At 37.8% G+C, this 24,384-nt stretch overlaps 1 protein-coding gene across 3 annotated transcripts in view; it reads right to left on the bottom strand.

Annotated features, from left to right (window-relative positions):
- FSD1L (fibronectin type III and SPRY domain containing 1 like) overlaps positions 1-24,384 on the bottom strand; it is a 91,569-nt gene that overhangs the window by 13,443 nt on the left and 53,742 nt on the right. The window contains exons 7-12 of one of the 3 annotated variants that reach the window (XM_030826241.1): positions 24,107-24,316; positions 22,295-22,393; positions 18,060-18,189; positions 17,367-17,399; positions 4,426-4,526; positions 3,697-3,948 (exon numbers count right to left, since the gene is read on the bottom strand). In XM_030826241.1, the coding sequence (XP_030682101.1) occupies positions 3,697-3,948; positions 4,426-4,526; positions 17,367-17,399; positions 18,060-18,189; positions 22,295-22,393; positions 24,107-24,316 (825 nt within the window). The remainder of the gene's footprint in view (positions 1-3,696; positions 3,949-4,425; positions 4,527-17,366; positions 17,400-18,059; positions 18,190-22,294; positions 22,394-24,106; positions 24,317-24,384) is intronic. The other 2 variants (XM_030826352.1, XM_030826290.1) reach the window with 2 other exon arrangements.

Here is a 24,384-nt window from a genome sequence, read left to right on the forward strand (position 1 = left end):
CTTATTTGATCATTATTTAACAGATGGTTTCATTAGCCCAGTGTAAACCAAGACCATTTCTTCCTCATTTTTCCTATAACCAGCCTCTCTGCCCAAATCCTAATCACCATTTAAGGTTTACTCTATTAAACCTTGTCTTCTATCTACCTGATGCCATACTGATACTCTAGTCTCTGAAATCACAGTATAACTATCATTGCTTCAATTTTGTTAATTTTTTTAATAGAGGCGGGGTCTTGCTATTTTGTATAAGCTGGGCTTGAACTCCTGAGCTCAAGCAATCCTCCGCCTCAGTCTCCCAAAGTGCTAGATTACAAGCATGAGCCACTATGCCTGACCTGCTTTGTTAATTTTTAAGATCACCTCACAGTATATCTTTCCATAGGATCATGCCCTAAAAAAAGCTGTCTGTCTGACCTCCTAAACTGTCCAACCAAATGGCCTCCTTACAACTGTTATCACTTCTTGAAACTCTTCTCTGATGACCATCCCCTTGGTTTGTATCATAACCCTGGGGATAACTTCACAGTCTCTTCCTTTTCTTCCTGTTCTAAATGTAGCTGCTTTGTCCACGCTCTCTTTTCTTCATATAATGCTTCCTTAATAAATCAACTGCCACCAAAGAGGAAGATAAAAGAAACTAATATTTATGCACACTATTATGTAGGTTGTTTAATATTTTGAGGTAATGTATGTAAAGTACCCAGTACTTTGATCTCAAAGTTGGTAAACAGCAGAACAGTACATATGATCACAAAGTTAGTAAACAGCAGAACAGTAATGCTTAAATATATTGTTCTGTACAATCTTCCATAGCAATTCTGTAATGCTGTCTCAAATATTTAACGTCAGCTCTATTTAACTGCTAAATTCTAGCAGTGAATTTCAAAATGCTTGCTAAATATGCCACATGATTATCCTGCTGGCATTTCATTTCCCCCCAAAACTCTATGTTCCCTATCCTGTTGACACTGTCATCCTCTTGATCACACAGGCTGGAACCTCAAAGTCATCTTCAACTGTCTGTCCTCAGCTGATCTGTATTTAGTTACTAAGTCCTACGAATTCTACTTCTACATTGTCAAATCCATTCTTAATTCTCCACTGTTCAGATGCTTGTTGCCAGTTACTCAACATTTATTAAAGGCTTTCTATGTGAAAAGCACTAGCCAGGCAATAAGGGCTTAATAGCTAACAAGAGACTCAGTCCTGCTCTACACCGCTTGAAGACTGCTTCCCAAAGTCTTATGCTCACTATGCTTTCAATCTCCTCCATCTTTAACCACTGACTCTCTAATATTTCTAAAACTAGATTATCTTATGACTATAGTGTTCTAAAACATGCAGAACCACCCCTCCCCACTACTAAAGACCAGTCCATTATTATTTTTCAAGGCTCTCAGAATCTGATCCGATTCCACAATACAACTTCCCCATGCCATACATTATGCTCTAGACTAAAAACTGTATCTCACTACTACCTTTGTGGACTCACAGAGTATGGGAAAGGAGAGAGAAGATAAGCAAATGTTGTCTTGGTAGTTGAAAAAGAAAAAAAAATGTGGGCTAATAAATTTGCCATTTATTCTGAGGAAAATGACTTAACTGATTCAAGGTGAATAAGTTAAAAAACAAAAAACACAGCAAAGCTAACATGTCATCACTAAAAATAAATCAAGCCAAAATTACTTTTTCTCCTTTTCTGAGTAAATTAATTGATAGCTCATGGAATTATTTGGGCACAATATTACCAAAATAATAAAATTTTGTATTAGCTTAAGTGTCAACTTGGAGAAAAAACATCTAGGGAATTACTTTAGTTCAATATTATGTCATCTTCAAAATTATTACACTAGATGAATACAGAGAATATGCTTATGAAATAACTAATTCAATGAGCTTTAAAATTTTTTTCAAAATATAAATATCAAGTAAATTTTCAGATGGTTTTAAGAGGAGGGAAAATTTGGGCCAAATCTATTAAGATGAAACTACAAAAGGGTAAATGTAATAGTCTTCATTTGCATTATACATAACATTGGGTTATTTTTAAAAACCATAAACTGGCCAGGCATGGTGGCTCATGCCAGTAATCCCTGCACTTTGGGAGGCCCAGGCAGGTGGATCACTTGAGGTCAGGAGTTTGAGACCAGCCTGGCCAGCATGGTGAAACCCCGTCTCTACCAAAAATACAAAAATTAGCCAGGCGTGGTTGCACACGCCTGTAATCCCAGCTACTTAGGAGGGTGAGGCAGGAGAATCACTTGAACATGGGAGGCAGAGGTTGCATTGAGCTGAGACTGAGCCAATGCACTCTAGCCTGGATAACAGAGTAAGACTCCGTCTCAAAAAAACCCAAAACCATAAACTGCCTAATAAAAGAAGAAAAAGACAATTTGACATAATGCCATGAAAAAAGATCTAATGGATTAGGGTAGCTACAAGCTCAACATTGGTGCTAAGTCATACTATTAGAAATAGCATAGCCAAATTTCTGTACTTTGCTGGTCAGAGGTCATGTGTTCCACTCTAAGAACCAACCTTTAAGAAAAAAACTGACATACTAGACAGCCCTAGGAGATTATAAAGACTTGGAAAAATTAAATTTTAACAGGGGCAGCTAATAACAGAATATATGGTCTGGAAAAACAGGGCAAGAAAAGTGATGTTAGTACCTGCAGCTTTTAATAAATAAGGATTATCGTGTGAACATGAATGAGGAAATGTAATTCTGTGTTTATTCAGATGGGAAAATTTAAGAGAAACAGTTTCTGAAGTTATAGGGAGACAATGTGAGTCAACTTAAGAAAAATCTTCTAACCAAGAGCTGTCCAACACTGAAACAGGCTGCTTTCTAAGACAGTAAACTTCACATTAAAAGTTCTTCAGGCACAGGAGTGGCAACTACCTGCAGAGATAGTGTAGTAAGAATCGTATACTGTGTGGCAGATGGAGTAATTTCTTTTCTTTTTTGGATTAGACTACACTGTGTTAATAATTTTGTAAGTAAAGAAATTCTGATATTGAGGGGAAACCCCTTTGGCCCCTATAAAGATATCACGAGTCATTCTGAAGAATATTTTTAAAGACAGCAACTTGAAAATTAAGAACATTCCATTCATTTCAAGTTTGATGTGGTTTGGCACAGTAAATATTTGCTGTATAGCTTATGTTTACTAGCATAGTAGAAAATATTGCTCTGGTATCTTCTTGAATTTTTTTTTAATTTTTGTAGGTACATTGTAGGTGTGTATATTTATGCAGTACATGAGATGTTTTCATATAGGCATGCAATGTGTAGTAATCACATCATGTAAAATGGGGTATTCATCCTGGGTTGGGTAATTTCTAAGGTCTACTTCAACTAGAAAATTTTGACTATCACTCTTTAGAGGTAAAACATGGTAAGGAAGGAATTAAAATGGACAGAAGAAATGTTAGTGCTGAAAACTAAAATTAGCAAAATCTTTCAGACTTAGTATATTATAAATGAGTGCTTCTGTAGGGCTCCAGGCAGACATCACATATACCATTCCAGTCAGTTCTAGAACTGAGATTATGATTGTGATCAAAAGGCTACCTGATCAAAATGTCCTTACCACAATACTAATGGAAATCTTGTATAGATGATTATCAGTGAAAGGTACTGAAATGCAAGCAACTATGATGAAATAACCTATGAGAAAATAAACTTACCCCCATCAAAATCACAAAATACACCTATTTTTTCAGGAACAGTAACATCCAAAGCTTTGACTTTATTATTATGCTTTGCTGCAAATGTGTTTTGTAGCCAGTTGTTGACATGGATACACCAACTAGTGTTTGTCTTTCCCAATTGGTCAAATTTCCCCAACGTTTTGTATGCTACTCCCACACTGTAGGATTTACAATCTTTCTGGGCCTTGACCTCCCAATAATGTTGTCCACTTTCAATAGCAGTGTCTCCTACAAAAGATCAGAAAGGTAGATTTGACTCTCATCTCTTCCTTATGAGTCACATAGTTTTACCTATCACTCGTCCCAAAAAAAGACACAAAAATTTTTATTCAAGTACTTTTCCTATAAGAATAATCATGTTAACACACAGATACTAAATGCTGAGTACCTGCTCTAACTTTACCTTTATGTTTAGTACTATTCTTCTGGATATAGAACGCTTCAGAGGTTTTCTTCCTTACTGTCCCCCCTCCCGGCTTATATATAAAGATGTGGGAACACTATGGAAGCTGAAGTAGAGTTTTAAAAGTATCAATAATAATAAGACAATCTGAAAACTCCCCAAAGTAATTAGGCCTCAATTGGGAGAAACTTCTTGCAAAGATTTATTCAATATACAGGCAGTCACCTTGAGTGGAAAGTCTACCAGTGTGATTGTGATGCCTTTAATCTGAGATAATGAAAAACAATTATGTTTTGTCCTACCCAGCACCGTGTATGATTCTCCAGTAAAACGATCTCTACTGCCTCTTACTGCTGGTGGCCTGGAGCCTACAGATGTTCGTTTTGGGGATGGTGTACCACTTCTATATAAACAAAAAGAAAAAAGAAAAACAAATATTTTATACTGTAAATGTTTCATAAACTAAAACTAGAAATCATGGAAGGAACCTCTGAAAAGACTTCTAATTATGTTATAGAAATAACACCATTCAATTTGATCCGAACTATTATTAAAGAGCGCTGTCAATTATAAACACTGAAATGTAAGAAGCTATCAATACAAAGCAGGCTGAAAACACTAATGGCATGCAGACTGAGCAAGGCTTATACAAAGAATACATGGCTGAAATAAGAAACAATGCTAAAATGTGACAAGATTTACTAAAGAAAAAAAAGAACTCAAGAAAGATAGTGAGTTACAGCTTACATTTTTTTTGCAGTTAAATAAAGGCAAAGATAGGTTTCTTCTTATAATCCTGACTAAATAACTCTTTTTATAAGCAGTTAGTATTTTTGCTCTGAATCTTATCTTCTTAAAAATAGAAATGGCGGCCGGGCGTGGTGGCTCACACCTGTAATCCCAGCACTTTGGGAGGTGCCAAGGTGGGTGGATCACCTGAGGTCGGGAGTTTGAGACCAGCCTGACTAACATGGACAAACCCCATCTCTACTAAAAATACAAAATTAGTAGGGTGTGGCGGCACATGCCTGTAATCCCAGCTACTCAGGAGGCTGAGGCAGGAGAATTGCTTGAACCCAGGAGGCAGAGGTTGTGGTGAGCCAAGATCGCACCATTGCACTCCAGCCTAGGGAACAAGAGCGAAACTCTGTCTAAAAAAAAAGGGGCGGGGGGCTGCACGCGGTGGCTCATGCTTCTAATCCCAGCAATTTGGGAGGCCGAGACAGGTGGATCATGAAGTCTGGAGTTCGAGACCAGCCTGGGCAACACAGTGAAACCCCGCTTCTACTAAAAATACAAAAATTAGCTGGGCATGGTGGTGGGTGCCTGTAATACCAGCTACTCGGGAGGCTGAGGTAGGAGAATCGCTTGAACTTGGGAGGCAGAGGTTGTAGTGAGCCGAGATGGTGCCACTGCACTCCAGCCTGGGCAACAGGGCTAGACTCCATCTCAAAAAGAAAAAAAAAAAAAAAAAAAAGATGGAAATGGCAATTGTCCAAATACATGCACAGGATAATATCAAGTATTATCAAGCATTTCTCCTACTCAAATAGACAAGATTCACCTTGACTCCCTCTTATATCAAATTATATGATATATGGAAAACTGGAGTATTGGGATGTTTACTAACTTTCAAAAACTCAAAATAGATTAAGTCCCAAAGATGTTTTCAAAATAACATTTTAATTATACTGAATTGCTGCATTTAACAAAAGATTTTTTGGTCAAGATTATCCGAAAATTATTTAGGGATATGGGGATAACTATATTCTCACCACTAATTAGAAATAAAAACACTTCTTTCTAACATAGCACTAGAAATTTTCTTCCTAAGATCAACTTAGTAGATTTTAATATAAGCTATCAATACTAGAAAAGAAATCCCTGACAAAGGCAAAGCAAGAATACAGATAAAGTCATTTCATATGATTCATTTCATATGATTCAGTGACTTCATTCTGCATTATTTAAATGTTGTCTTGCTGTCAGAAATCAGATTAGACAATTTCAAAGAACTCAGGACCACGTCTACTGTCTCCTTTTTAGTGTGTAATATTAAGTAGCAAAAGTGTAAGTCTAGAACTATAACACTCACACGACTTAGTGTAATTCTTCCCAAGGGATTTCAAAGGTCCTTTGTGTAAAGATATTTCTTTAAAAAGACAACTAAAAACTGACTACAAATTCTGTTTGAACAGATAGCATGAATAAAGCTGAATGTGGATAGGTAGATTAAAATTTCTGTGAAACTTGTGCTAAGGTAGGCAGCAGTTTCTTGCTATTGGGTAGCGGGACAGCAAAACAGAACGTGAGTGGGGAAAATTCCAGAATAGTTGTTGAGATCTCCAAAATGAAGGATAGAAACAAATAAAAATTGCTAAACATTTATACTCTTTATTCTGAATAACAAAAAATATGTTTTCACTTCAAGGTTTGAGATGAATATGCATTCTAAGCTGATACTTATACAATACTTGTAAGAGTCATTAACTAGTAAGAAAGTAAAACTGCAAACATTGTCAATTGATAACTCAGGAAAAAAGAACTGCATCATAATTTTCTTTCTGATTCATTTTATACAAGCTGATAGAGAATGTTAAAAGCCCGATTACAAAAGGTCTGTATGTTTTCAAAAGCTTTATCGTAAGCTCAGGAGAAAAGATAACATTATATTTGCCTCAAAGTTTAAAAAACTAGTACATGTAGCTCTATTTTCCTGATCTTGTAAGGGGCAAAGACTCTTGAAATCAATGGTTTTTAAACCATGTGCTGAACTCAAGGGAATCCACAGATACCACAGAGGTACTGTGGGAAGAAGCCAGCTTTAGGGCTTCCTCCCTCCTTTAACCAGCTATACTTTTCTCTTTTTGGATTAGGCTTCTGGAAATATTTCATGAAAGAAACCATGCTGTTGCTTTTTTCAAAAAAGGTGTGAAAAAACAATGTTTTAGATGCAACATTAAAAGAAGACATGAAAAGGAAGAGGGCGAAAGTAAAATTGTTTCAACACGGTATATAAATTATAACAAAAATGCTTTTAGGTCTCCAGAACACCTATGTAATAAAAGAACTTCGTGTGGTTGACAGTTATTCTCCAAAAGTTCAAATGAAAGTACATTCTCCCTTAGAAAAAATGAGTGCAGAGGTCACCAAAGATTACCCAGTTCATCAAGTCACCAATTCATAAATTGACTGCATATTAATCTTCCTCCGCCCAAGTTATTCAACTGCAAATATTGGTAACTATACAAAAATGAACACAGTTTTAATTAATCATGTCAGTATTTTTGAAAAATTACTTTTGTAACTAGAGAAGGAAGATGGGATACAATAACCTGAGAACACTAGCTCTTCATTATATCTAATTTCACTTTAAACCCCAGTGCTTTTTAGTATTGCTAGTACTATCTTACCATTAACAGTCATGACTATGGTTGCTATTCAGCTGAGAACAGAGCAAAGAAAGTCAACAAGATTTTGTTTTGGGTAACTAGGTAAGAATCAAATGAAAGAAGATGAGAGGTTAAAGTAAATGTGTAATCAGGAGTGAGAAGGAATTAAATGAACCAAACCAGTGGTTCTCAAACCCAGCTGCACATCAGAATCACTTGGGGAACTTTTAAAAATGCAAATTACCAGGACTTACCATAAACTACTAAATCAGATAGTGGAGGGTAGGCTGGAGAAACACATGTCTGGTTTTTAAATTAAGAATTTCAGGATTTTGCTGTTCATCTGGACTAGGAGCCACTGAGGTAAAACAAAGCAAAACTCCTCTATCAAACAGCAGGGATTAAAAGGGTGATGAAAAGACAGGTTTTACACAATCTATCATACGGCACGCTTAGCGCTTGTTTGCTACGGCAAGTGAGGAACTTGGCTATGGAGTAGCTGAGTAGCTGAGGGAAGGGAAGTAACTGTTGCTAGGAACCACATCTCATCTCTGTAACCTCAGTACAGAGTAGGTGTACAATATCTGACTAGAATGAGCTCAGCTGAGTAAATAGAGTATGTGCTAGTATCAATTAAGGACCACCTGTACCTTCCTGAGCCAAAGTACTAAATTGAAAACACAAAAGCCTTTGGCATTTTGTAATAAATCAATCATTGTCCACCGAAAAGGCACAACAGAATCAGAAACAATCAGGAAATTTTTTCAAAATACACTGATAGTTTGCCTCCCCAACTGGTGGGTGAGAGTGTCTGCTGAGAGGAAACATGCATTCTGAAAAATATTTCCCAAGTAACTCAGGGCAACAAATAGAAAGTGAACGTCATACAAATAAAGAGAAAAATTTCACTTAGCACTGCTTCAAAATGTATTAAGAGCTCTTTTGATAACAGAAAAACAATTTTTAAAAATTTATAACTTACCAGTAGTAAAGAAATAAAGGGAAGCATGGAGAAAAGAAAAACAGACATAACTATTGACATTGGCAGTTTAATTGCAGAGAAAAGTTAAATAAGGAAAACTCTTCCATTGCAGCATTCCAGACTTCCAATCCTAAGTCACTTTTGCAAGAAACAACTTATAATAAGTTTTATGTCAAGCATGGTCTCCTCCCATCCCCTCCCTCACCCCACTTCTCTAAAGGACAACCTGGCCACTTAACTATCTGAATTTAAGTAAGGCTCTTCAGCTACCTCTAGTCTGGATTGTTTCACCAGCTTCCCAAATAATTTCTTTACTGTCCAATTCACCTTTTTCATTATTACAAGATAAAGCTAACTGATTCCTCTATTTAAAAATCTTCATTTACTTCTATACTACTTAACAAATGACTTAGCATGACATTCTGGTTCTTGATTTAGTCCTAATCTGCCTTTCTAGCCTTCTCACCCCTAGAGAGCACTATATAGCTAAATATACCAGCCAAAATGTTGTTTAAACTCACACCATCTGCTTCAGTGCCTTTGCTATGGCTGTTCCGCCTTTCACTGCAAGTCTACCAACCATACATTTTCCCACTTGCTCAAGAACCGGCCTAAATACCACTTCTTTAATGAAAGTCCCCCAAATTCTACCAGGCTAACTAACCTATCTGAGGACTCAAGCTCCAGGCCCAAATCCTGTGTGTGATTTTTTTTCTCTCTCTCTCTCTTTTTTTAATATTATTATACTTAAAGTTCTGGGATACATGAGCAGAACATGCAGTTTTGTTACATAGGTATACATGTGCCATGGTGGTTTGCTGCACTCATCAACCAGTCACCTACCTTAGGTATTTCTCCTAATGCTATTCCACCTCTAGGCCCCCACCCCCTGACAGGCCCCAGTGTGTGATGTTCCCCTCCCTGTGTCCATGTGTTCTCATTGTTCAACTCCCACTTATGAGTGAGAACACGCAGTGTTTGGTTTTCTGTTCTTGTGATAGTTTCTGAGAATGATGGCTTCCAGCTTCATCCATGTCCCTGCAAAGGACATGAACTCATCCTTTTTATGGCTGTGTAATGGTGTGTATGTGCCACATTTTCTTTATTCAGTCTATCACTGATGGACATTTGAATTAGTTCCAAGTCTTTCTATTGTGAATAGTGCCCCGATAAACATATGTGTGGATGTGACTTTATAGTAGAATGATTTATAAATCCTTTGGGTATATACCCAGTAATGGGATTGCTGGGTCAAATGGTATTTCTAGTTCTAGATCCTTGAGGAATCACCACACTGTCTTCAACAATGGTTGAACTAATTAATTTACACTCCCACCAACAGTGTAGAACAGTTCCTATTTCTCCACATCCTCTCCAGCATCTGTTGTTTCCTGACTTTTTAATGATCGCCATTCTAACTGGCATGAGATGGTATCTCATTGTGGTTTTGATTTGCATTTCTCTAATGACCAGTGATGATGAGCTTTTTTTCATGTTTGTTAGCATATGTTTGTTAAGTGTCTGTTCATATCCTTCCCCACTTTTCGATGGGGTTGTTTTTTTCTTGTAAATATGGTTAAATTCTTTGTAGATTCTGGATATTAGCCCTTTGTCAGATGGATAGATTGCAAAAATTTTCTCCCATTCTACAGGTTGCCTGTTCACTCTGATGATAGTTTCTTTTGCTGTGCAGAAGCTCTTTAGTTTGATTAGATCCCATTTGTCAATTTTGGCTTTTCCATTGCTTTTGGTATTTTAGACACGATTTGCCCATGCCTATGTCCTGAATGGTATTGCCTAGGATTTCTTCTAGGATTTTTATGGTTTTAGGTCTTATGTTTAAGTCTTTAATCCATCTTGAGTTGATTTTTGTATAAAGTGTAAAGAAGGGATCCAGTTTCAGTTTTCTGCATAGCTAGCCAGTTTTCCCAACACCATTTATTAAATAGGGAATCTTTTCCCCATTGCTTGTTTGTGTAAGATTTGTCAAAGATGAGATGGTTGTAGATGTGTGGTTTTATTTCTTAGGTCTCTGTTCTGTTCCATTGGTCTATGTATCTGTTTTCATACCAGTACCATGCTGTTTTGGTTACTGTAGCCTTGTAGTATAGTTTGAAGTCAGGTAGCATGATGCCTCTAGCTTTGTTCTTTTTGCTTAGGATTGTCTTCACTATGCGGGTGGTTCCATATGAAGTTTAAAGTAGCTTTTTCCAATTCTGTGAAGAAAGTCAATGGTAGCTTGATGGGAATAGCACTGAATCTATAAATTACTTTGAGCAGTATGGCCGTTTTCATGATATTGATTATTGCTATCCATGAGCATGGAATGCTTTCCCATTTGTTTGTGTCCTCCCTTATTTCCTTGAGCAGTGGTCTGCAGTTCTCCTTGAAGACGTCCTTCACATCCCTTGTAAGTTGTACTCCTATGTACTTTATTCTCTTTGTAGCAATTGTGAATGAGAGTTCACTCATGATTTGGCTATCTGTCTGTTTTTGGGGTATAGGAATGTTTGTGATTTTTGCACATTGATTTTGTATCCTGAGACTTTGCTGAAGTTGCTTATAAACTTAAGGAGATTTTGGGCTGAAAAGATGGGGTTTTCTAAATATACAATCATGTCATCTGCAAACAGAGACAATTTGACTTCCTCTCTTCCTATGTGAATACCCTTCATTTCTTTCTCTTGCCTGATTGCCCTGGTCAGAACTTTCAATACTATGTTGAGTAGGAGTGGTGAGAGAGGGCATCCTTGTTTCGTGCCAGTTTTCAAAGGGAATGCTTCCAGTTTTTGCCCATTCAGTATGATACTGGCTGTGGGTTTGTCATAAACAGCTCTTATTATTTTGAGATACGTTCCATTGATACCTAGTTTATTGAGAGTTTTTAGCATGAAGGGGTGTTGAATTTTGTCAAAGGCCTTTTCTGCATCTATTGAGATAATCACGTGGTTTTTGTCATTAGATCTGTTTATGTGATGGATTATATTTATTGATTTCTATATGTTAAACCAGTCTTGCATCCTAGGGATGAAGCCGACTTGATCGTGGTGGATAACCTTTTTGATGTGCTGCTGGGTTCAGTTTGCCAGTATTTTATTGAGGATTGTCGCATCGATGTTCATCAGGGATACTGGCCTGAAATTCTCTTTTTTTGTTGTGTCTCTGCCAGATTTTGGTATCAGGATGATGCTGGCCTCATAAAATGAGTTAGGGAGGAGTCTGTCTTTTTTTATTGTTTGGAATAGTTTCAGAAGGAATGATACCAGCTCCTCTTTGTACCTCTGGTAGAATTTGGCTGTGAATCCATCTGGTCCTGGACTTTTTTTGGTTGCTAGGCTATTAATTACCACCTCAATTTCAGAATTTGTTATTGGTCTATTCAGGGATTCAACTTCTTCCTGGTTTAGACTCCCTATGTCTAGAGTGTACGTGTCCAGGAATTTATCCATTCTAGATTTTCTAGTTTATTTGTGTAGAGGTGTTTATAACATTCTCTGATGGTAGTTTGTATTTCTGTGGGATCAACGGTGATATCCTCTATATCATTTTTCATTGCATCTATTTGATTCTTCTCTCTTTTCTTCTTTATTAGTCTGGCTAGTGGTCTATTTTGTTGATCTTTTCAAAACACCAGCTCCTGGATCCACTGATTTTTTGAAGGGTTTTTAGTGTCTCTATCTCCTTCAGTTCTGCTCTGATCTTAGTTATTTCTTGTCTTCTGCTAGCTTTTGAATTTGTTTGCTCTTGCTTCTCTAGTTCTTTTAATTTTCATGTTAGCATGTCAATTTTAGATATTTCCTACTTTCTCTTGTGGGCATTTAGTGCTATAAATTTCCCTCTACACACTGCTTTAAATGTGTCCCAGAGATTCTGGTACATTGTGTCTTTGTTCTCAATGGTTTCAAAGAACATCTTTATTTCTGCCTTCATTTCGTTATTTACCCAGTAGTCATTCCAGAGCAGGTTGTTCAGTTTCTATGTAGTTGTGTGGTTTTAAGTGAGTTTCTTAATCTTGATTTCTAATTTGATTGCACTGTGGTCTGAGAGACTGACTGTTATGATTTCCATTCTTTTACATTTGCTGAGGAGTGTTTTACTTCCAATTATGTGGTCAATTTTAGAATAAGTGTGATAAGGTGCTGAGAAGAATGTACATTCTGTTGATTTTGGGTGGAGAGTCCTGTAGACGTCTATTAGGTCCGCTTGGTCCAGAGCTGAGTTCAAGTCCTGAATACCCCTTGTTAATTTTCTGTCTCATTGATCTGTCTAATATTGACAGTGGAATGTTAAAGTCTCCCATTATTATTGTGTGGGAGTCTAAGTCTCTTTGTAGGTCTCTAAGAACTTGCTTTATGAATCTGGGTGCTCCTGTGTTGGGTGCATATATATTTATGATAGCTAGCTCTTCTTGATGCATTGATCCCTTTACCATTATGTAATGACCTTCTTTGTCTCTTTTGATCTTTGTTGGTTTAAAGTCTGTTTTATCAGAGATTAGGGTTGCAACTCCTGCTTTTTTCTGCTTTCCATTTGCTTCATAAATATTCCTCCATCCCTTTATTTTGAGCCTATGTTTGTCTTCGCATGTGAGATGGGTCTCCTGAATACAGCACACTGATAGGTCTTGACTCTTTATCCAGTTTGCCAGTCTGTGTCTTTTAATTGGGGCACTTAGCCCATTTACATTTAAGGTTAATATTGTTGTGTGTGAACTTGATCCTGTCATTATAATGCTAGCTGGTTATTTTGCCCGTTAGTTGATGCAGTTTCTTCGTAGTGTTGATAGCCTTTACAATTTGGTATGTTTTTGCAGTGGCTGGTACCGATGGTTCTTTCCATGTTTTGTGCTTCCTTCACGAGCTCTTGTAAGGCAGGCCTGGTGCTGACAAAATCTCTCAGCATTTGCTTGTCTGTAAAGGATTTTATTTTTCCTTCGCTTATGAAGCTTAGTTTGGCTGGATATGAAATTCTGGGTTGAAAATTCTTTTCTTTAAGAGTGTTGAATATTGGCCCCCACTCTTCTGGCTTGTAGGGTTTCTGCAGAGATCTGCTGTTAGTCTGATGGGCTTCCCTTTGTGGGTAATCCAGCCTTTCTCTCTGGCTGCCCTTCATTTCAACCTTGGTGAATCTGACAATTAGGTTTCTTGGGGTGGCTCTTCTTGAGGAGTATGTTTGTGGCATTCTCTGTATTTCTTGAATTTGAATGTTGGCCTATCTTGCTAGGTTGGGGAAGTTCTCCTGGATAATACCCCAAAGAGTGTTTCCAACTTGGTTCCATTCTCCCCATCACTTTCAGGTGTACCAATCAAATGTAGACTTGGTCTTTTCACATAGTCCCATATTTCTTGGAGGCTTTGTTCGTTCCTTTTTATTCTTTTTTCTCTAATCTTGTCTTCTTGCTTTATTTCATTAAGTTGATCTTCAATCTCTGATATCCTTTCTTCCACTTGATTGATTCAGCTATTGATACTTGTGTATGCTTTATGAAGTTCTCGTGCTGTAATTTTCACCTCCATCACATCATTTATGTTCTTCTCTAAACTGATTATTCTAGTTAGCCATTCATCTAACCTTTTTTCAAGGTTCTTAGCTTCCTTGCATTGGGTTAGAACGTGCTCCTTTAGTTCGGAGGAGTTTGTTATTACCCACCTTCTGAAGCCTACTTCTGTCAATTCATCAAACGCATTCTCCGTCCAGGTTTGTTCCCTTGCTGGTGAGGAGTTGTGATCCTTTGGAGGAGAACAGGTATTCTGGCTTTTGGAATTTTCATCCTTTTTGCGCTGGTTTCTCCCCATCTTTATGGATTTATCTACCTTTGGTCTTTGATGTTGGTGACCTTTGGATGGGGTCTTTGAGTGGATGTGCTATTCTTTTCCGTTTGTTAGTTTTCCTTCTAACAGTCAGGCCCCTCTGCTGCAGGTCTGCTGGAGTTTGCTGGAGGTCCACTCCAGACCCTGTTTGCCTGGGTATCACCAGCGGAGGCTGTAGAACAGCAAAGCTTGCTGCCTGCTCTTTCCTCTGGAAGCTTCATCCCACAGGGGCACCTGCCAGATGCTAGCCAGAGCTCTCCTGTATGAGGTGTCTATCGGCCCCTACTGGGAGGTGTCTCCCAGTCAGGATTCACAGGGGTCAAGGACCCACTTAAGGAGGCAGTCTGACCCTTAGCAGAGCTTGAATGCTGTGCTTGGAGGTCTGCTGCTTTCTTCAGAGTCATCAGGCAGGAATGTTTAAGTCTGCTGAAGCTGCACCCACAGCTGCCCCTTCCCCCAAGGGCTCTGTCCCAGGGAGATGGCGGTTTTATCTATAAGTCCCTGACTGAGGCTGCTGCCTTTTTTTCAGAGATATCCTGCTCAGAGAGGAGAAATCTGGCAGTCTGGCCACAGTGGCCTTGCTGAGCTGCAGTGGGCCCCACCCAGTTCGAACTTCCCAGCAGCTTTGTTTACACTGTGAGGGGAAAACCGCCTACTCGAGCCTCAGCAATGGCGGACGCCCCTCCCCCTACCAAGCTAGAGCGCCGCAGGTCGATCTCAGACTGCTGCTGTGCTGGCAGCAAGAACTTCATGCCAGTAGATTTTAGTTTGCTGGGTTCCGTGGGGGTGGGACCCGCCGAGCCAGACCACTTGGCTCCCTGGTTTCAGCATCCCTTTCCAGCGGTGTGAATGGTTCTGTCTCACTGGCGTTCCAGGTGCCACTGGGGTATGGGGAAAAAAAAAAGCTTCTGCAGCTAGTTTGGTGTCTGCCTAAATGGCCACCCAGTTTTGTGCCTGAAACCCAGGGCACTGGTGGGGTAGGCACCGGAGGGGATCTCGTCTGCAGGTTGCAAAGACTGTGGGAAAAGTGCAGTATCTGAACCAGAGTGCACCGTTCCTCAGGCTCTGTCCCTCACGGCTTCCCCTGGGTAGGGGAGAAAATTCCCTGACCCCTTGCACTTCCCGGGTGAGGCAACACTCTACCCTGCTTCAGCTCACCCTCCATGGGCTGCACCCACTGTCCAACCAGTCCCAATGAGATGAACCAGGTACCTCAGTTGGAAATGCAGAAATCACCTGCCTTCTGCATCTGTCTTGCTGGGAGCTGCAGACTACAGCTGTTCCTATTCAGCCATCTTAAAGATCAAATCCGGCACATCTTTCTTCCTAAGAATGCCTGGCGCGTTTTCTTAATTTGGCAAACTACGGTCAGCTCCACATTAGCCATAAGCTTCCAGCCAGCAGTCCTTGGGAAATTCTCCCGGAAAGAAGCCAGCCGTGCCGTCTAGTGACGTGCATGCGCCCTGTGTGTGATCTTTCAGGCCCAAGCATAGGCGGACGTTGATGAGGCAGGGTGGGGACACAGGGTAGGGTGAGCTGCCCTCCTCACACCAGACTTGGTGCCCAGCTGGTGCACTGTAGTTTCGAGAGAGAGAGTTGCAATTGCACTCTTCTCCCCACCGTGATCATACACTGTATCTGCAATCCTACCCTAGGTACCTCTATTCAGAGGTCCCCTTACTGGAGGGAGGCCCTAGGCTGAGTTGCTTTTCAGGTGTCTCTGCGTAAAACTGCTTTAGGGCAGTGGTCAGGGGAGGAATGATGGTCTGAAAACACTTTTCTCCACTCTGTTTTAATATCTTTCCCATTTTAACCCCTCACTCCCCACCTTCTTGACTCTCAGGTCCATAAACTGGCAGGAGCCTTTTGTTTAGGGCTTGCTGGCAGTGAGAAGATCCACTACTTATGATCTTGTTGATTTACATGACCTTCACCCAGTGCCATTCTGTTGGGAAAAATTGAACACTGGGGTAGTGAATACTCTTTCCTTTGTGGCCTCTTGCTTATACTGTCACAGCAAATCAATAAAGGCTTGATTATTACTTTTAGTTTGGCTATCCTACCTAACCACCTCAACATCTGGCAGCTCTGGGCGTCTTTCTTCCTCTGAATATCTTTATTCACACTTACCATTGTACATATGTCTACCTTGCATTATTGCTACTTGTACATACATCTCATCTACATAAGTTAGGGCAAATTTCTTGAAAGCAGAGACAGTATTTATCCCTATAAATCCTATAACATCCAGCAGACATCCTACAGTGAACAAATATTTATGGAAAGAATATATAAATGCGTATAACATTCGACAAGTAGCCTATACATAAAATATTCTTAAAAAGTAGGAAGGGAGAAATAATATAACCTTAAATCATAAATATGTAGTCTATTCATAGACTATTAAATTCAGCATTTTCCAATTTATAATACACTATAAAATCACTTTTACCAATAACAAGTACATAAACTGAAAATAAGAGGAAGATAATTTTGAAAAGAGAACACATTCTGGTTTCCAGTAAAGATATGTAGTATCTTCAAATAAGCACATTATTACTCATGCAAATTGAAACAATTCATCTTTCTGGAACTGTCTTGATAATTTTAGCAATGACCTTTATTTTTTATCCTTGTTGCTCCTGAAACTGCCTAATTATTATAAAATAAGAGAACTCTTCAAACCTGCTGTGTGTCAAATACAAATAAAAGCGAAGCTATAATGTTAGACTAACGAATATTATTCAGTACAACAAGAAAGGTGCCAGGTATGAGTAAAAGCAGAAAAATAAATCAGATAAGGGAAAAAAATTCAAGAAAGACTTTAAAGCAGAGCTTATTTTGTTACCATATACAATAGAATCCAAATAATATGCAGCACACTACAATGTAAATTCAAAACATAAGCTACCAATACAGTCTACACAGAGCAGTATTTTAGCTTATGAAGGCTGCCGCAATGGCTTCTGCTTATTGGTTAAAAGAAAAAATTAAAGTTTTTTTAATCAGCCAAGCTAGATTATACTAAGTCCTAGAACTAGACAGACATAGATCGTCACCTTGTATGTTTCTTCAGTGAAGTAACATGGACACTGTCAGATAAAAACAGGCAACTGTTAAGAAACTGTTTTACAACTTAAATTTAACAGCTTATAATGAAATCAGATTAAAGGCCTGCTGAGGAATTTTGGGGGGTTCATTATTGTAACTCACAATGGCATTTATCTTCAGTTTGAGCAAAAATTTCTTCTATTAAAAAAGAAAGAGGCTCCCATGCTTTGACTTTATTTAAATAAGTTAGTTATGACAATAACAAAAGGTCCTGGAACCTGCCTCTTATGTTCATTGTGCTGCTGATCAGAGGCAAGACCCTAGGGTTGCACCTATTAAATGCTGTCATTTAGTGCAGACCAGACCTGCAGGTAAGATAGGTGATCTATAAGTCTAAAATTCAGGAATTATACTAGAAACTTCTTCTAAGCAATTCAAGTTGCTGTATATAACTTTAAAGAAATGGAATACTGAAATGAAAATGTGTAAGAGGATTAGGGATGAAACTAAAAAAAAGTAATAAAAAATGTCAATGACATATTAAACTACTGACAAATAGTATTATATTCTTCACTTTGGTGCTACTAACATACTGTAATTCTCACAGGTATATTGACTAAGAATTTCAATATAAGTTATTGTTAAATAAGAACCAGTGTACAAGCATTTGTCCATATGGCAGATTTAATGGCCTAGCTTACCTGCCCTTGTTCTCTTTTCCTTTAATTTTACTTTCTTGACCTTTTCCTCCAGTAGGATCCCACTCTACACATGTATCTTCAACTTTCAGGTTCAAATGGGATGAAGAGTTATCCAAATTGAAGTTAAGTGCTATTCAAAATAATATTTAAATATATTTTTAAAATATAGCATATCTCTACTTTCTGAAACACAGCTATCACCACATTATTTTTCTACTCAATCAATTCAATACTAAATACAGAAAATAAAGTTCAAGTTCATAATCCTAGCACTTAAAGTTCTCAACAATCAGGCTATAATTTATAATTCTTATCAGATTTCCCATTATTCTTCTCTATATATCCTATACTCCAACCAAATACAACGTACTTGCATGGTCACTGACATTTCTCCTGTTCATTCTACTAAAAGCTCAATGAGTACACAGTAACCTAAATTTCCTGTTATTAGGATATCGGTTGACTATTATGACTAAATAGGAAGGGGAACTGGAAGAATTAAGGAGAAGGATAAAGTTACATAGTGTAAAAAATTATAGAACCTGGCATACACATTTTCTCTGATACTCTAATATTTAATAATTTCATACCTAAACTGTAAGTTTCAAAGTAAGGCAAACATGGAGAAACTGAGGCCATGATGGCAGAACAAGGAAACTGGCCCAGCTGATAGATAATTTACATGACAAAGAGTACAGAGGGAAAAGGGACCACATAAATGAAAACAAAAAAAAAAAACATAAAACCATGCTTTCCAGATTATTTGATATTTTGAGGAATTAACTATACTTTTCACAAGACTTACTCAGAACTGCTTTAGGAATTTGGGAAATCAGTGAAGCAAGGTATAAGCTTCCTTCCTTGGAAATTGAGGGTAAATCATTAGAATGTATTGATTCATGGCTAATTACACCATTCCTTTTATCTTAAAATATAACTCTCAGAATCTCTATCTTGCAAGGTATCAGCTATTACAGTTACTAACTAATCTGCCTGTTAGTTCTATTTCCCTCCAAAGGTTCAAACTTCTAGTATATATTAAGAAATACAGTATCCCTTTACAAAACCCTATTTCACTTATGGATATTACTTAATTTAGCTAAGGCTTCAGTGTGTCTGTGAACTATGACTCTCTATATGTTTATTTTGTTTGATGATGCATAACTGTTTACCTAATGAATCAATAATCCTTTTATCCCCTACTGTTCTGTAAAGAGCACTCTAATTTCAACTATGCATTGGAGCTATTGTTCATTGTTTTTATTTATGAAACAACATTCTGAATACAAATCTACTGACCACAGAGCTTCCAGTAAATGTCATACAATACAAGGAAGTTCACAGCTTTCAAAATCTGCATTTAAACAGAAATGAACTTACAGAAAAAAGAGATAATGCAGCAATAATGCAGCTTTTTAGTAAATAGAAATAGAATTCCTTAATAGACAGGTTACCAAAAGGTTAGGATTAAGTAAAGCTGATACCCTGCATTTCCAAGAATGAACTGCCTTAATAAAGTTAACATCTATATGTGAGCTATTAGGTAATGCATGTGAGAGCATCTACATTTTTGAGAAAGAATATTGGATTTAACTCTAAGGGGCCACCAATTCTCAACTGCTTGCTAAAACCCTAAGGCTGTTTTTTTAAAAAAGGAAGAAATCCTAAGGCTGTCCCCTAATGTTTGTTATGCTGGAGAGAAGGGCCACCAGCAATACTGGTGTCAAAGGTGGCAAAAAAAAAAATAGATAGTACCATTGAAAACCACTTAAGACCATACTTATTAAATACCACAGCATCCAAACAAAAAGGCATGGGTTTCAAGCCTAAGGAGTGTCATTTTCGTATCTCTCTTTCTTTGTGGACACTACCCCTTTATGGGACCTCAGTTAAGTTATAGAGCTCCTCTAATGTAACAGAGATAACACTCTATAGTTTAAAAAAAAAAAAAAAAGACTAGCCTCAAAAGTGAGGTCCTATCTCTTGTATAAGTCCTATAATGTAACTAGATACTGGTTCCCATATCTTTAATAGTCCGTGAAAACAAAGTACCAAAAATCAGAGTACAGATATGTTTCATATGTTTAACTTGTGCCAGCGGCTGCTTTCTTGGTACTATAAAATTATATCATAGCCGCTATCAATTAAAGTTGGAGAATAATTTGTGATTTAGTAATTTAATATCATTTACCTTCACAAGAAAATAACTAATAATATACTCTAAATATTCTGGTGATAAGAACTTATATTACTCATCACTTCTGAGAATTTCAATGCCAGAAGAAATAGTGCTTCCTATGTTGGAGGGCAGAAGTAAACAATGTTCACTACTTTCCATATCAAGAACCTTAAGTGGAAGTATATGAAATTTTGGTAGGCTCAACTACTTAATCTCCACCTTTCTTCCTTTCTCTCTAGTTTTTTGTCCATACACTAATTTCTACTGGTTGGTTGAAAAAGGCTGCAACAAGCCAAATAAATTGGTAAACAACTGTTCAGTGTGTCATTTGTAAAAATGTGGACTTTTCCTATGCAGCTGTTACTCTCATTAGTAGCCCCATTAATGCTATGGAATAACCCTAGAAAATCTGTGACTCATGGCCATGTAGGAGTCTAACTTTATTCTGGAACTCCCTGAAGGTCAGAATCACTGTTCCATGGGTCTCAGAGGTGAGTTTCAGTCTGTTCCTACCGCAGAGGGTTTACTCAACAGTGAAGAAGTGCTGAAAAGGCCTAGAATCAACTTGGTTTCTCTCTACAAACCCCATGATTAAGAGTTTGACCAGTAACATCTGAACACTGCTAACAGGAGCAGCCAGCCCAGCTGGAAGAAAACCACAAGCCAGTGATTCATTTTCCTGTATCTGTGAAATTTGCATAGAAATGTATAATTCACCACATTTAGGTCCAACTTTGGTCATTAAATATAAAGAGTAAATGAAAAGAAACAAAAGAAATTTTAAAAATATGATGCTCTTGAGGAAGAATAATAATTGTAATGAATTTTACTTGATGGGCTAAAAACAGTTCAAGTTATACAGAAAAGATTATCTGCCTATATATGACTATATTTTAAAGTGGTAAAAACCTCTAGAGAAACCACAATAACATCTCAGTTTGATAACATGTAATACAGAGTTAACTGCATTCCTTGGCTAAGTTACCTATAGTTCTCAAATAAAAACATCTGCTAATCCAAACAAATTACTTCAAGATAGACTTTATTTCAGACCTTTGTGATGCAAACATTTTTCTGAGTTTGTCTCATCAATAACTTACAGGCCTTATATTTTGTTTTATTATATGATCTTTTTTTGTCATCCTCCAAATCCAATCAAATTTCTGGCAGGTAAACCTATTCAAATGCTGTATGAACTAGAGGTCAGTGGAATGCCTTAAGTCTCAAGTGCCGACAAGAATGTGTAGAGTCTGGTTCCGGAATTAAACCCAGTCAATAATCATCTCACAACTAGGAAAGTCTCCAGCATTCTAACCTTCAAATTGGTAAATATCTAAAAAAATCCTCTGTATTCAAGTCTGCTACTCTAGGGAGTTTTCATTAAATCCCAATTGCTCTCAGAGACTAGAAGAACCTAGGTTCCAGGCTCATAGTAAAGGGCTGGCACAGAACTCAGAAGTGGATTCTTATTCACACCTTTCCAAACTAGGTCTAGGGATCATGGGAAAGTCATTTAATATATTAAAACTATTTTTTCATCTGCAATATAGGTATCAATAATATCTAGCATACTGATCTCTCAAGATGACTTTAATTATCTAATAAAGAATTGAAAGGGTTTTGTAACCATTAATAAACTATATAAATGTTAACTGCTGCAATAAGATTCAGGAAAACAGAGAGGACCTGAACTAAACAGATACTTCCCCAATATTGATTCACAATCCATTCTATGGGAAAACTCTGGGCAAATCTCAGTGATACTTACCTATTTATAACAAGATTGAAATTGATAAATTAAGCATCTGCCAGAGAATACAATACCATCATCTCAGTCTATTTTATCTGTATGAATACAATCGTATAAGAAAACCCAATGAAAACCACTACTGTAGTCCTATTTTCCCTTTCTTAAAATTCTTACTGTTGAGAAAGCTAGGCTAGGGGAAGTCGAGAAGGAATTCAGCATCACATGAAGTGCTTCCTGTTACAAAGTTACGATTAACTTCAGATTTTAAGCTTTGTTTTATGCTGTGTAAAGAGCCACTCATCTCACCTTTGGTCTCTAGAGTCACTGGATCAGAATACTCCCCAGCCACAGCCTTGTTACAAGCTCGCACTCTGAAATTCATATACTTTGAATCAAATTTTAAGCCTGAAAAAATGAAAACATGGTTTTCAGACGTGAACAGTAAAGGACTCTATTCCCAAAATTCAGAGTATGAGCCTTCAGACATTAAGTACCATGTCTCTGTATTCAGGAAGAGTATGAATTTGTTAAAATAGTGGTATGTGGGCTGGGCGCGGTGGCTCACGCCTGTAATCACAGCACTTCGGGAGGCCGAGGCGGGCAGATCACGAAGTCAGGAGATCGAGACCATCCTGGCTAACATGGTGAAACCCCATCTCTACTAAAAATACAAAAAATTAGCCAGGCCTGGTGGTGGGCGCCTGTAGTCCCAGCTACTCAGGAGGCTGAGGCAGGAGAATGGAGTGAACCTGGGAGGCAGAGCTTGCGTTAGCCGAGATCACGCCACTGCACACCAGCCTGGGCAACAGAGCAAGACTCTGTCTCAAAAAAAAAAAAGAAAGAGTGATGTGTGGCCGGGCACAGTGGCTCACGCCTGTAATCCCAGCACTTTGGGGGACCAACTCCCGAACCTGAGGTCAGGAGTTTGAAACCAGCCTGACCAACATGAAGAAACCCCGTCTCTACTAAAAATACAAAATTAGCTGGGCGTGGCTACTCAAGAGGCTAAGGCAGGAGAATCACTTGAACCTGGGAGGCAGAGATTGCCATGAGCCGAGATCGCACAATTGCACTCCAGCCTGGACAACAAGAGTGAAACTCCATCTCAAAAAAAAAAAAAAAAAGAGTGATATGCTCAAAATAAGAGGAATCATGATTTAATTATTACTTTGTTCAAAAGAAACACATATAGTTTATCAACTTTTATTTTAACCCAGTGATTAAAAAGTACCCTTTCAGGCCTCATTAAAAGTAGTATTTCACTCAGAGAGAGATGGTACAATTTGCAATAACATATTCAATTTAAAGTGAACACCCTAAATAATTTTTATATTTATGAAACTTTTTAATATTAGAAATTCGTGTTGTCCAAAGCACTGGACAACTCAGGCAATATTTTGCCATTTCAAATATCCAAAGTCCACTATATATTGAGACATCCTTATAAAGGCTTTCAAAAGGTCAACACAAATTTCTAATATTATACCAAGTCACAGGTCTTCTTGAATTATTAACATGAAGGTAATCTGAAAACAGTAAAAGCTACAGTATTTACATTATCAGTGAAATGGGTGCATCTAAAAAACCAACAGCTTTTTAAGAGTTGGAAAACCAAGGTAAAAAATTAAATGTTATTCTGAAATACTGTTTTCAGAATATCCCTTCGTACATATTTTACATATATTCTGTTTTACTATGTTACAAATGTCCAAAAGTAATAAAAACAAAGATTTCCAGCCTGGCCAACATGGTGAAACCCTGTCTCTACCAAAAAATACAAAAATCAGCCAAGTGTGGTGGCACGTGCCTGTAGTCCCAGCTTCTCAGGAAGCTGAGGTGGGAGAATCTCTTGAACCCAGGAGGTGGAGGTTGCAGTGAGCAAAGGTCCCACCACTGCACTCCAGCCTGGGCGATAATAGAACAAGACCCTGTCTCAAAAAAAAAAAAAAAGGGGGGTTTCCTTGATGTTTCAAGAGAAAATCACTTCCATAATAAATATCTAAAAAGTCAGTGTGACTAAAGAAACTTAAAAACTGTATCCTTTAAAGTAACTCAAAATATTTTTCGAGAATACATTTATCTTCTGAGAATGAGATTCCTAAAATGCAGTCATGTTACCTGATAGTGTATATTCGGTACCCTTAATATTATCAATTATCTCCCAGCATCGCTCATCCTTGACACGTGGAAGTCCATCAAAATTAGTCTTCCTATGTTCCAGTATAAAATGGTCAATCTTATTATCTTCTTCTGGCATTCTCCAAGTTACTGTTACAGAGTTATCTGCCACCAAACACTCTACTGGATCTATCTCTGGAGCTTTGGGGACTGAAAAGATGAAAAAAAAAGACATTCATTCCTCATTTGTTACAACACTAATCAAATATTGATATCAC

The sequence above is a fragment of the Nomascus leucogenys genome, chromosome 1a (assembly GCF_006542625.1).
Source record: "Nomascus leucogenys isolate Asia chromosome 1a, Asia_NLE_v1, whole genome shotgun sequence".
Taxonomy (NCBI): domain Eukaryota; kingdom Metazoa; phylum Chordata; class Mammalia; order Primates; family Hylobatidae; genus Nomascus; species Nomascus leucogenys.